This window comes from Pteronotus mesoamericanus, unplaced genomic scaffold, assembly GCF_021234165.1.
Source record: "Pteronotus mesoamericanus isolate MK-2021 breed Mesoamerican mustached bat unplaced genomic scaffold, CSHL_Meso_final contig_220, whole genome shotgun sequence".
In the NCBI taxonomy this organism is placed as follows: domain Eukaryota; kingdom Metazoa; phylum Chordata; class Mammalia; order Chiroptera; family Mormoopidae; genus Pteronotus; species Pteronotus mesoamericanus.
The window spans coordinates 3,436,841-3,451,356 of record NW_026555091.1 but is presented as its reverse complement, the minus strand read 5'-3'; the positions used below and the strand labels follow the sequence as shown (position 1 = coordinate 3,451,356).

Sequence of the window (14,516 nt, the reverse complement as noted above, 5' to 3'; positions counted from 1 at the left end):
TCCGGCAGGCCTAGGGCTGGGTCAGCCAGTGCTCTGCTCTCTGACCCTTCAGGAGAGGGTAGCCTCCAGCTGGAGTCCACGGCCAAACTATTGTTCGCAGCTTTGCAGGAAGCTGTTTGAAAGGGTCATTGAAAAATGATCGTGCTAAATCAAGCTGTACCAATATTTTTATTTCCTTTCGTGCAATGCCATGTTTTAAAGGCATTAGGTGGGCCTGTTCAGAAAGCCTGGGAAATTGTGCGCTTAGGTTAAAAAAAAAAAAAAACAACAACAAAAGCATCCCGCCCTTAGAGCAAAGAGAACGGAGTCGGAGGTCACGCTTCCTTCTCAGAGCACGGTCTCGCTCTCCACGTCTAGTGGATTGTTGGACAAAACTGTTCACCGGATCCAAAATGCTTTCTCAGAGGAATGTCACTTGTCCTGACATCTGCACATATTACCTCATCTTCTCGTGGTTCTAACCAATGTCTTGGACAACAGATTGGTAGAGAGACTTAAGGTTATTAGCTGTAGGGTTATTTGTTTATTTTTTAAATAAATGAGAAGTCATTGTCACTTTGTGGGAAATGGGTTTATGTAGTGTTAGTGGGGAAGAGAAACTCGGAGACCTGACCTCTCAAGTGTCCCCCACCTACTGCACCTGAATAAAGACAGAGAACATTTGAAAAGGTAAAACTTGGAACCCTAGTGACCTACGTATGCCTTGAAACTAAAGGACAAAGGTCACTACAGCCATGCCTAACGTCAGGGAGAAAACACACCAGGAGCCTGACTGTCTAGGAGACCCCCAACCACCGCTGCTTGGTTTTAGCCTCTCCTATGACACTTTCCATCCTTCAAGCACTTGACTGGTCAGACCAAACCTGCCAGCGTACCTGGGAAGGGATGAGCCCTTCGGCATAGTGCCCGCCTCCCCAGAGAAAGGCACGTGCCGGTCCCCACTGCTGGGACCGTCCCTCTGGAAGCGACCGTTTCAGCCAGGCGGGATCTCAGGGGTTCAGTAACTGCCAAACCCAAAGGCAAGCCCAGCTGCGAAGACCATCAGAGAGGTTCGAGGTTGTGCAGGGTGTGTGTCTAACGGAGGCTTTTCTTGCTGGCTCTGTCTCTTAAATTAAATAAGACGACTTTCTTAATGAAAGGAAGAAACAGGCCAGCTAAAGATATAAGCTGGGTTACTACCAAGAGAATGATGGTGTGTACTTCCCTTCCAATGCAAGTAAACAAATAAATAAACAAATAAACAAGGAGCTTAATTGGCCACAAAAGCAAAAAGCTGCCCCTCCCAGGTTCCCTTTGAGGATGGACTGATCCATGGTAGCGTTGGTGACAATCAGTGACATTCCTCAGCAGAGCTGTTTGGACTTCAGTGCCCTCAATCACTGCATCTCTTTAGGACTCCGAGTCAGGGGGGCTGGGTGGGGCCCCAGGTTCCACATTTCTAAGGCACTTCCTGTGCTGCTGTGGGCAGACCACACTCTGAGGAGCAAAGTTCTATTATTTACCAAGCACTTTTCTCAGTGGTTCTCCCACTTGTCCAGGTGGACGAGAATCTGTTAGTCATATGGCTCCTATAAACTGGTGCAAGAAACAGTCCTGTGCCAGGTAACAGACCACATTCTGGCCACCAAGCTCATGTCGACTGGCTGCTTCTGGACTTTTCTGGAAGTGTTTGCTCCTTGCCTGGCACAGAGGAAGCTCCCCAGAAGCCTGCAGTGTGAGTGACCGAATGAATGTGCAAACAAAAGGAGGAAGAGGAATCAGTGCCTTTGGCTCCCGGCTGCCCCTGTGCCTATTTAGACCATCTTGTAAAGCTGTCTACTGGTCACGTATGGAGAAAGTACAAAACCATCACCAGACTCAGGGAGGAAGAGGGAGGAAGAAGAGGAGGGAGGGGAAAGGACATGTCCGGCAGCTAGCTTTGAGGGCTCACTCAGCGCCAGACACAGCCTTAACTCCTTCTCATTGACTGTCTCCATAATCTTTCTGAAACCTCTGTGAGTGCGGGTTATGAAGATTCCCACTGCACAGTCTGGGAACCTGACGCACAAAGAGGACCAGCGACCCAAAATAACACAGCTAGGAAGGAGGAGGCCGGCGCGGGCGCCGGCGGTCTGAGCCCCGACCGCACACCCCCTTCCCGCCGCAGTCAGCATCCCCAGGCCGGCTGGACTGGCGGCCTCTCCAGTCCGATACGGACCCAGCCCTAAAGCCTCATCAATAGTTTTGGTGCCTGTGTTGTTATTGTAATGATACCCCTAGCCCACAGGCTCCCCATGTTTACCAGCTTGGTCTGATGTTGTTGTTTTTGCTTTGTTTGTTTTAAATTGAGAAGTAAAACAAAGAACAGTAGTGAACACTGAGAAGAGAATTGCTTTAAGGAGAGGTAACTTTTAAAGAGTTTCAAGACCATACAAAGAATCTTCGGGCCCTCCTGGACCTAGCACGATTTAATGGTTGGGCGCTCATGAGGAATTGATGTCCGTAATTAAGAATTAATATGATTTGAGTGCCTCAGCCTTTACGAAAGCCCTTCCACTACACCAGCTCTTCTGGGGTCACGTCGCCTCTCTGAGGTCAGGCGGGGAGCACGGTCCTCATTTCACCGGGGATGGAAGCGAGGCCGATGGGATGTCACACTCAGAGCCTGCGCCTGGGACTCCTGCTCCGCACATCGCGGATCGGTGCTTCAAAATCTAGCATGTATTAGGGCTTCAGTGACCATTAATACAAGTATTTTAAATCTACAAGTAAAATAGTATCACATCGGTGCTTCTCTCTCTAACCACTTTCTTTTATGTTAACATAGATTCTAATTCACACCCGTAGTCCTGTACTCGGGAAGAGTCCTGAGCTACCCAGGGGAGCAGCTGGGTATGAGTTGGGGGGTCTGCGGGTGGCACGTGGGAGCTTGGCTTCATTGGCACCCGCCCAGCCTGCTTTTGGGAGCCCACCGCACCTCGCACACGTAACTGGAACCCCTAACTGGCCAAACATCCCAGCTGCATCTTGACTTGAACATATAAAGCCGAGATATACCAGGCAGCTCCTTCAGGGCATAATGGAAACCTTAGTTTGAGGTCGGGGACAGGGGAGTTGCCCAACCCTCAGAAGTAGCCTAAAAAATATCTTGCACTCATGAACTTGTCTATGAATTAGAAAAAACACTAGCTTTCGAAATGGAACCACAGGGTTCAACCCCTTACTCCGCCATGTTATGTCACCTCATTGGGCCCCAAGTCTGTCATCCATCAGCCCAGGTGAACACACACACAGCAGAGATGGGCGAAGTGGCTGTCATGGGATCTGGCGTACGGGTGGCGTCCAGGGTGCAGTGTCTGCTCCAGAGCACGGGCCACAGCGGCGGGGGGCGGGGAGGGGGGCCTCTGCCGTCACACAGCCCCGAAAGGCAGCGTTTGCAAGATGAGCAACGTCGGGGGTTTTGATTAAAATTTGCACAGTGCCCTGGCTGTTAAGAACACAAAAGGAGCTGAATTTGTGTGTGTGTGTGTGCCCCTCTGCTCTGAGGCTGTGAGTGTGGGGTAGGAAGAACAAAAGATTTACCTTTTCCAAGGCCTCTCTGTCAAGGAGCTCTTGCACAGCGAGAAGCTTGATGCTGAAAGAAAAAATTAAAGCCACACTTGAAAACAAACCATCTCACGTCACCAAGCATCATGCAGGTCACCAGAACAAAAGTATGAAGTTTCAGCCTGCATTTCTGCGCCGCCTCCCATTGCAAAGTGACCTTGGGTTTGAATTGAAATGACCATTTCAGAGCTGTTAAAAACGTTTCTCAATTATGAATGTGCAAATATCCAGAGGAGTCGAAAACATGGACCCGAACAGGTATTTGCACGCCCACGTTCCTGGCAGCGCTGCCCGCAACAGACAAAGGTGGAAATGACCGAACCGTCCATCAATGGATGGGCACGTAAACAAAATTGGGTATGTACACACACTGGAATATTATTCACCCTTACAGAGCAGGAAACTGGCATGTGCTGCCGCGCGGATGCACCTTGAAGACACCTTGAAGGACAAACACTGTGTGATTCCACCCCCATGAGGTCCCCAGAGCGGTCAGATCCCTGGAGATGGAGAGCAGGATGGTGGCTCCCAGGCACTGCAGGGAGGGGATGGGAGGCAGTGTTTGGTGGGGACAGAATTCCAGTCTAGGGTGACAAAACAGTTCTGCAATGGGGGCGGGGGGGAGGATGGCTGCACAATGTGAATGTACCTCGTGGCACTGAATTGGACACTTACAAATGGTTATAGTAGATTTTATGTTATGTATATTTTGCTACAAAAAAAACACAAAAGTAATTCACAGCTGCCTCATGTAAGGAATCTGAGTGCATTCGGAGGACTATAAAGAAGGAAACAGCCGCCCATGTTCAGTATTAATCCTGCCCTGACGTTCCTTTGATGGTAACAAGCAAAGAGCTAAAACCGCGGCTTACGGAGGCCTGCTCAGCGGCTCCTTGGCTTCCTGCCCGTGGATCGAGCCCTACTGTGCGCGGGCGGCACAGGGTACGCGACGGCTCTGACGTGCTCCCCGCCCACGCGGAGCTCACGGCCCGTTGGAGGCCACAGTTAGACCAGCACAGGAGGTGCAGTGTGCCCAGCAGACGGAGCCTCAGAGAGGAGCTCAGCCCAGCCGAGGTCAGAGAAGGCTTCCTGGAGGAGGGACTGGGGACAAGGGCTCAGGCAAAGGCACCCGGGGGCAGGGGGCAGCGGGGAGGGGAGGGCATGGGGAGGACACAGCCCACCTCCAGCCCCGGGCCAGAGCCCAGACTGCAGCCAGCAGCGGAGGTGACAGCATTCGGAAGTGGATGGCGGTTTTATAGAAGAGGTATTTTCCCTTTTGTGACAAGTGGCTTCTGACGTATTCATGGTCATAAGGAGCAGGCAGCTAAGGCTGGGCTCATCAGCACACAGGAGGGAGCAGGAGAGTTCAGTGAGACTGTTTAGGGAGTGGGTCGGCTGTTGATAGTGCCAGCATGCTCCCTCTTTACACAGCTAATCTGCTTATGGCCCCGGGCACCCTGCCCTGGACCCCCGCCACCTGCGCGGGCACTCGGGGCGCAGAAAGGGGCCCCACCCGGACCCCGGGACTCCCTCACAAGGGGTTATGCCCTCGGTGAGGTTCGCCTCAGTCTACCAAATTCTTCATAATCTCTCTGTGCAACTCAGCAAGTGCTCTCTGACCCAGTGCAATGACTCACTTAAAAGCCACTCCAGGAAGTGCAATAGAAGTTTTAAAGGCTTACAAGAAACCACCACCGCCACCAATTTAGCAAACATCGGGACTGCTGGACAGGACTCGGGCATTCCCTCTGCTCCAATCACACTGACTTTCCTTGGTCCCTTGGACACGTTTGCTTTGTTGTTTCTCTAGCTTGTTGGGTCTTCCCCGAGATCTTGAACACTCACTCCAACTCATTGCATCATTCAGTCTAAATGCTAAGGTGGTCTTCTCCCAGCAGCGGCCCTGGCCGGCGAGTCTTCTTTCCTTCAGAGCACCGCCTGGGGGCAGGAAGCATTTATTTGTTGGGGTGCTTTTGTTGGTTTCCTCCCAACCAGCACGGAAGCTCCTTGAGGCTGGGCGCTCAAGGGCCTTCTCGCCACCACATCTGCGGAGTCTGTGACTGGCATCTGGGAAGCTCTCAAGAAATACCTACTGACCCACGGGCAGGGCGTTGCTGCCTACAGGCCAAGCCACTACAGTAGCTCGCCCATTCCGGCTGGGATGGGTGAGATCAATGGCCAGGCCTCAGTCTCTCCGCCTGAAAAAGTGCCTCAAAGGAGACAAGCAAGGGTGTCGTCCCTCGGCAAACGGTGCTCTGTGCCTGTGTACAGATGCCTGCCACTCAGTGTGTCTGCTGGCCGGTCGCAGCTATGGCCATGCCTCAGCTCACCCTGATTCCCAGCCCGTGAGTCTAGATTCTAGGGTACCAGCCTGGACGACAATTTCTACGCAAGGAGTTTCCAGTTGTGGCTCAAGTTTCAGTAGCTTAAATTGCTTCTGAAATGACCATGGAGAATATTTATACTGGTGCGATGTTTTAAATAGCCTGTGGTTCCTGCCCCTCTTCACGATCCTGAAGTCCAATGTGGGATCAGATATCAGATATTAATAGGCGAGAGAAAAGGTTTGAACACTGTGAAGATATTCCACTCTCTTTTTCTCCCTATTCGCAAGGACACTACATTCAAAGCGCTGTAGAACGTGAGTTCAAAACCAACAGTCTCAGGCTCTGAATGAAATGGCATTAAAACGACTTCTGTCAACGCTTATTTAGATCAAACCCTGAAGGATGCTACTCCCTGCTCTCTTCACTTCGTTTGCCTCCTGAACAAGGATGGAAGACACTCGGCACGCTTATTGCTGCTCTCCAAACATCTCCACTGCTTCGTGAGAACTTTCCCCTTTTTAACTAAGATACAGCTTCAGAATCCTTCTCAATACCCCAGGGAGTGACAATCAACCTACTGAAGTCTGTCATGTGAGATTAAACTGACTGACCGTCTGCTCTAGAAACAGTACTAAATAGTATTAATGTGGAAGAGGTACAGGAAAAAAAAAATACAGAGGCATTTTGACACTACTAAACCCAGTCACACAAGACGAGATGGTTTTCGGGACAGGGGAGAAAAGACGGAGAAGATGGAGAGAAGACGGCAGGACACTCCAATCTATATGGTTTGAGTTCCAAGACGAAACCAATGCCTGTTAATTCGAAGCTGCTGTCACTAGTTCCTGGCGCTGGATTTCTTCAGGAAGCTGTGTTTTTTAACTCCTTACAGCTGTGGTCCCAAGGCGTAGTCAAGATGTTTCCTGTTACATAACTATACTAATGTTATTTCTTTCCTTATTGGAAACTCTCCAGATTGAGAGTGTTTGTTTCCTTGTCTGCTATCAGATTCTTCTAGCACACCAGACACTCCCTGGGAGGGGATCTCACACCTGAAAGAGCAACAGACCCCTCTACCTTCTCACCTGGAAGGGAATCTCATCGCTTCCCTGAAGTCATGGTGTTTGTTCTAGTCAGGTTTTCGATGGTTTGAGTCAATTACAGAGATTTCTATTTCTTGGAAATTTCTTAGAAAATCGCCCAACCCATTCCAATTTTTCAGACTTTGAGCACAAAACTGCGCTAGGAATCACATTTAACTTAAAAACAACCTCTGCTTCTGTGGTGCTATCTCCTTCTCTATTCTTCACTGGGGGTAGATGGGTTTTTTTCTTTCTCATTTTAAAAATCAGATTTGTGAGAAATCAGTCTATTGTTGGTCTTCTGAAAAAAATCCGGACCAGGATTTTTCAAGTCTACCATTCTTTTCCTAATTAATTAAGGTCAACATTTATCTTCGTTAATTCTTTCTCCAATTTTCCATTGTTTTCTTTAGCTTCTCTGTTTGCCTTCTTGAGTTGGCTATTCATTTATTTAAATGACTTCTTATATATAAGGCCATAGACTTTTCCCTAAGTAAATACTGCCCTTGTTTCAATTTTCAGTGTGTCCTTCTCGATACTTTTGACCTTGCCTGTCGTCACCATTCTGGTCTCTTACTGGACTCCATAGCATTTGGGTTGCATTTTTCTATTTCTGAGTGTTTGGGTTTTAAATGTTATGATTTGTATTTTTTATACGTCTAGTGCACTGCCATTAAAGGAAGTTCCCTGTACATGTTCTGCTTTTAAAAATGTATTGGCACTTTTTGGGATCTACTTTATGATGCGTTTTGCTCTTCCCTTTCCCAGTGCACGGGCATGTCTAGACCTTGACTGTGAACCTCCCTGTGTTTCCCTTTAAGTCTTCGTATTGGCGCAGGGGTCGGGGGAGGGCTCTGGAGTCGGTCTGCCAGACTTTGAGCGGCACCCCCTCTGGTGCAGGGCCTTCAGGAGCTTTAACTCATCGGAAGGTGGGAAGAACCGGACCTGGCATCTACCTCTGTGGCCTTGAGCCATGACGACCAAGGTAGAGTACTTAGCATGCCTTTAGCTAGAGCAAAGTAAGCCAGAAACATCGCTGGAGACAAAAAGGAGAGCAGCGAAACTGTCCTATGTCAACGACGCATCATGAGAAGACAGAGTTCTTTGAAAAAGACAATGATGTTGGGAAAAATAGAGAGAAAAGAGAAGAGCAATTATGAGGTGGCACGAGGCTACAGGAGCTGAGCAGGACATTGTGACATCAGTCATTCATAGAGTCACCCAGAGTCAGAGCCGACTCAGTGGCATGAAGCACACACAATACTCCATCCATGGTGGATGCTGGTACCAATGCTATTCAGAGACTTTTTTTTTTTTTTTTGCAATGAACATTTCTCTAAAGATTAGAATACACCAGGCAACAATTTTTTGGTAACAACCTATTTCAGACAAGCAGCACAACAAACCTTTATCCCCTCTTCCATTTTGATCTCCATACACAACAGTCCAGGGTTTAGCTCCAGAAGACAACTATACTGTCGTCTTTCCATTCTACCTCTTGTCCTAAGAACAATCAGTGACACTTGTATCTGTTTGGTCACCAGACTTATAATAATAATTTAAATTGTGCTCTGGTATTACTGATCCCAGGGCATATGCTACCTATCCTTTAGCTCTATTTTGTTTCCCTCTTGAGCTTCTGCAGCAGAGCCATAAAGTAAATTTTAAAGAAGGGAGCATGTTCATATATTTTCCCAAGCCCTTGCGTATCTGAGAAATTTTTTTTGATTGGCTTAATATGCAAAAGATAACTTGGTTGAGTATACTGTTGGATTATAACATAACCCCCCCACACTTTGTAGACAGTTTGTAAATTTACTTGATAATCAGAACTTTCAATGTTTCAGATTCCCAGACTGCATGTCTGGTTAGGAGTGACATAGGGTCTGGGATCTGAGTCCAAAGAAAAGAAATTCCCAGGTGTTCTCATCTTCCGACGGGCTCTGTAAACACAGACACTCTGAACGGAGAACATGTCCAAAGTCAACTTGATTTTTGTTACACTTTTCTGTCTGGATGCTTGTGAAATGTTTTCCCCCTTTATCTTTGTTATTCTGTCTTCTTTTTGGGGTGGGTCTCTTTCCCCTGAGTTTGTTCAAATGCGGGGGGCGGGGGGCCCTTCGTATTCAGTCAGTCTCTCGCCAGTGCAGGGCAGTATTGTACTCAACGAGCCTGATTGCTGACCCTTTCACCACCAACCCAAGCCCTGTCTCCCAATCTACAACCCCGTCTCCTGTTTCTCTCTTTCTTCCAGAACCGCTTCCCCGAGGTTGCTTTGTTTTTCTCCCACTCACATCACTGATTGGACATTCCACAGCATTTGCATTAGGTTTCTCTTGCTGCTCTAACAAATGATCACAGACCTGGTGACTCATCACACAGAAATTCGGAGGCCAGGAGTCTGAAATCAGTATCAGGGAGCCGCCACCAAGGCGCTGAGACCGCCGGCCTCCCCCTGGAGGGTCTAGGGGAGAAGAGGGTCCCCGCCTCTTCCACCTCCTGGTGGCTGTCGTCATTCCTTGGCTGGTGGCCGCATCATTCCCACCTCTGCCTCTGTGGCCTCACTGCTCTCTCTTCTATCGTCAAATCTCCTCCTGCCCTTCTCTTACAAGGACACTTGTGTTGCATTTAGGGACTGCCCGGATGCAGGACAGCCTCTGTTTCTGAAAATCCTTAACTAACTGAATCACTCCCGCAGAGTTGGGTTGTTTGATCCACATAACGGAACATTAATAGGTTCCAGGGATTAGGGTGTAGGTGGTCTTTGGGGGCCATCATTCAGCCTACCACACATTAAATACTCTTCTATACTCTCGTGCATTTGGACTTGTTCTTCTCTTGGATTTTGTTTTCCCCAAACCTTCCCTTATTGACTCCATCTCCCTTTAAACATTTTCTTCCTGTTGCTTTTTCCTATCAACCCATTCTGTCTCCCTGAAGTTTTTCTGTTCCTGTCCCAGGCCGGCCACACCTTTTTGTAGTATGCTGAGGACTCCCACCCATTTTCCCAAAATTCTCTTCTGAATCCTGCTGTAGAGGATTTTCCAAAGGTAGGCATGGCTCCTCGGTCTTCAGGAGCTGGTACTTTTACCGTTTTCTGCAGGACTTCTCCCACAAGATTTTTAAAAAATTTTGAACAGGGAAAAGTTTGTCTAGACCAAAACTTCCAACAGACATTACAACGTACTGACAGTGGTACCATTTTCTGCCACCTGTGTAAAGAATGAAAGCATCCTATTTCCCAGCATATCCAGCAGCCAGGGCACCCTGCTTGTAGCACTTTGCTTTTGGGAAGTGGACTTACTGGAATGTACTGGAATCATGCCAGTTTACCCCATGTCCCATCTGGTCATATTCCAGTGTTTTCTTTCTCTACTTGGATATAGGAAGGAAGGATGGGAGGGAAAGAGAGCAAAGAAAAGAGACAGGTTAGAAGGACCCACATCTGAGGCAGTAGCTCAGGGTAGAAAAGGAAGGCCAATCAGGTGGAACTGGCTGCAGGTGTGTGGGTCAGGAACTAGCCATGGAGAAGGTACACCTTACTGGCTGCCTGTTTTCAGGCGGGGGCGGTTGGTGAGGGAGGGTCCTGTCCCCTTCGTGAGCCTCTGTGCCATGAGCCTGCTCCCTCAGTCCAGTTTCATTGGCCTCATCACTACCATCCACGGATGCCTCGTTTTTGCCGCTGGCAAATAATGAGTTTCCATTATTCTTCCGGGTCATGGCGGGTGTCTCAGGGACGAATTGGGAGGGGCCACAGACACAGGATGCCTGGAACTAGGGTCGAGCCTGTGACTTTCTGATGAATGAGAAGACGGTTTTGGTGGCAGTCGAATGCTTCCAGAGATGGTGTCTCTGAAGGGGAGGCGGGCATCCGGTCTCCTGTTTTTAGCCACCAGCTTGTTCAGCAAATGGAAGGGCTGGCTCCTCCTCAGACTGCTGGGCTCTTCATTCTCCATGTGGGGAAACATCCCCAAAAGAGAAGCCGTTTCCAAGGCAGGTTTGCTCCTCAGGGCCCACAGCTTCAGGCCTCCAGGCTCCTGAGTAGCTGACAGACACCCCAGATGCCAGCTCCTGGGGAGACCCCAGTGCAGAACCAGGAGAGCACCTTCTGGAAACCTCTGTAATCCACAAACCCCTGGAATGGCTGGAGGCGACGAAGCCTGACTGGAAGAGAAAACAGCTGAAGAGGATCAGACCCGAGAAACAGGCCAGGGGAAGGGAGGCCGGCTCCTGCCTGAGGCCAGGAAAACAGTCCCCTGCCCCGCCCTGCTTTCCGCAGCAGCCAAGTGCTGACCTCGTGCCACTTTAGAAAAGCTGAACCCCTGAACCTCCTCTGAGGTCTGAAGTCCCCCAGGAAAGCCCATTAGGAAGTTAACAGCACAGTTCACCTGCAGGAGCTAAGACCACAGAACCCTGGGGGATTTTCTTCCTGGGAAGCTCAGAAGGAAAGAGTCAGGAACCAAGGGAATGCAGAAGACAGAGCTGACGAAGTAGGGGAGGAGGGTGCCCTTAGCCCCCGGTTTCCAGATGTCGGGGCTCCGTTAAGCTAGGCTTATGCTGTTTCTCCTGAACCTTAGTTTCTCCTGGGGGCATACAGAGCCGTAACAAACTAGAGTCCAAGTAGATTCAGGTACATAACATGCTGGGACTGATGGTACAATCTGTGTGCTACAACATTCATTTTTCTTATTCCTGCCTTTGGGATATTTTGTCCTCAACTGAGAAAGCAGGGGTTTCAACCATTTTTTTTTAACAGCTTCAGAGAGATTTGGTAGCTTATGCAAGGTCCCACAAGGGCTAGGCATGGAGCTCAGGTCTGTGTGGTTTGAAAGCACTTGCTGCTCTTTATTCATGCAACAAATATTTACTGAGCACCTACTACCTGCCTGGTGTAGTTCTGGAACCCAAGGGAGAGCCAATGAACAAGACAAAGGCTTACACTCCAATGAGAGGTGGAGGCAGTGGTCTGCTGATGCAGGTTTATCCACTGGCCCCAGGGGAATGTGGGGGGCGGGTGCTGGAGCACTTGCCAATTCCCATGGTATCAATACTCCCACCGTGGCCCATTTCTGGCCACCAGCTTGATGTGACTGAACATACAGACAAGAAGAAATATGTACCATTGGCTCCTGTGAGCCTTTCTACACCAAATCCAGGATACTGTGGGTGAGGAGAGATTGGTACCAAATCAGTAATCATGTAATGCATGATATTTCTATTATATATCATGAGTTAAGTATATAATAAAGTTTACAGTTTTGTAATGTGCCTAGGGGTGATGAGTTTACAGAAGGTAATGTGGCCGTGAGTGACGAGGTGTGGGTGCACACAAGTGGCCCGCATGCTGTGGGGAAGTCGGCAGGGACCAAGACAACATTCAATCAGAGCTTGGGTTCCCTCATCTGTATATTCAAGACACTGATTCTAACCATTTAATAGGGTTATTGTGAGGACTCAATGAAATGGCACTTATTATAGTATATTGCCTTCAAGTACAGAGTAGATAGTCAATAAATGACAGCCATTAATATTTAATTTGAATTGATCTGGACACAATCTGGTACATAACTCTTACCTTCTTTGGAACTGATAAGAACATACCATTTTCATTCCTAAGACTCAAACTGGTATTTTAGCCACATAAATAGGTTCTAAAAGCTTGATCAGCAATCTGGAAATATTCCTGTAACGGTGAATTTTGCTCAGTCCAAATTTCACAGTGCTGAGGCTCTCAACGGTGAATTGGGATGTGCACTATCCCTGCTATTCCAGAATAACTTGATTAAATTCATCAATAGTTAGCACTCTCATTCCCGGTCAGATCAAGGCCACTGTCCCTCAGAGAAGCACACATCCCACCACTGTTAGCATTTCGCCATAGGCGCTTCACCACACGCCTGGCCATCTCCCCTCCTCCGACCCGTCCTCCCTGACGCACTGCAAAGGAGGCTGCAGCCCCTTGATTTGGTCTCCGATATTTCACACAAAGGCTGGCCTCAGAGTACCTCCTCTGACTCTCAGCTGAGCCTCTCCCTGCAGATTCCCCAAACCCACGTGAAACCACATCCTCAGCTCTACTTAAAATACCCGCCCCTCACCCAGCTGTGTATCGCAGCCGGAGGGAGCGTCACGTCAGCCAGCTGGGCTCATCCCTGTGCTTTCAACGACTCATTGCCACCATCTTAGGAACCTACTTACTTACCTGTTTTCTTTTTCTAGGAAAGAGTAAGAGTGATTGATTGAATGTGTGAGAAATTTTTTCTTCTTTCGGCATATACAGGAAATTAGAAAGTTATCTAAGACAAAACGTGGCCTGTGTTTCGCTCTCAGTGCTCCAGCCAAAATTCCTCATCTGGCTTCCCCTGCAGACCTTTCACCTCTTAGGCCAGACGGAATTCACCTCTGGGTTTTGTCAGAGGCAGTGGCCGCGTTAACCGGCAGAAAGCAAATGTTCATCTGCCGCCTTGTGATACAGACCAGCCAGTAAGATGCTGTGGGTAGGGAGTTGTTTAAAGCAGAGAGTATGAGGGCAGATTTCACAAGAATCTCTTATTTGCTTTTTTAAAAGAAGTTCTTTACAGAGCACATGTTACTGCAGAAAATTTAGAAAAGACACACACACACATATGTAAATAGAAGTAAAAGAAACATCAGCCATAATCTTGCTGCCTAGAAATATGATTAACATGCTGATGTATATCTATTTAGATGTTTAAAAAAGTAAATATATCCATTTTAAAAAACTGAAGCAATATTGTGCATGCTGTTTCTATTATCTTTAAATTGCCATTACATTATAAATTATGGTCATTATTGATGCAATTCTATGTCATTAAGTATTATTTGATATCATTTTAATGGAGGTATATAGATATAAATATAGCTGTACACTAAAATAATCTTTGTTGGACATCAAGGCTATCTGAAATTTTTCACTGTTCTAATTACCAGTTTGGTGAAAAACTTTGCATATACTACTTTCTGAATACCTTTAATTGTTTCAAATAATAAGTTTCCAGGAGGTCAAGGGCTATTTTGTTTTGCGTTTTGAAGATTCTTTTTTAAGGTTTTATTTATGTACTTTTAGAGAAAGGGAAAGGGAGGGAGAAAGAGAAGGAGAGAAACATGCATGTGTGGTTGCCTCTCACATGCCCCCAACTGGGGCTGTGGCCAGCAACCCAGGCACGTGCCCTGACAGGGAATCAAACCAGCGACCTTTTGGTTGGCAAGCAGGTGCTCAATCCACTGAGCCACACCAGCTAGGGCTTGAAGATTTTAAAGAACTTTTGCAAAATGCTTTGCAGAAGGAGATGTCCACCAGCCGTTGCACTACCTGCTCGTTCCGCTGCCCTGCATAATGTTTGTAAATCCTCCCTAACCCAAAGGGTGGAAAAGGTGTTATTGTGCTGTTTAAATTCGCATTGCCTTGACCACTAGAGAAACTGAACGCTTACTGGCCAACTTCAATTCTTCTTTCATCAGAGCGGGTGAGAGATGGGCGGGAGGCAGGGCTCCAAGGAAG

General features: G+C 48.0%; 1 protein-coding gene across 2 annotated transcripts in view; it reads right to left on the bottom strand.

Annotated features, from left to right (window-relative positions):
- The window catches only part of EEPD1 (endonuclease/exonuclease/phosphatase family domain containing 1), a 110,372-nt gene that overhangs the window by 23,916 nt on the left and 71,940 nt on the right, over positions 1 to 14,516 (bottom strand). For both annotated transcript variants that reach the window (XM_054571356.1, XM_054571355.1), the window contains exon 3: positions 3,562 to 3,613. In XM_054571356.1, the coding sequence (XP_054427331.1) occupies positions 3,562 to 3,613 (52 nt within the window). The remainder of the gene's footprint in view (positions 1 to 3,561; positions 3,614 to 14,516) is intronic.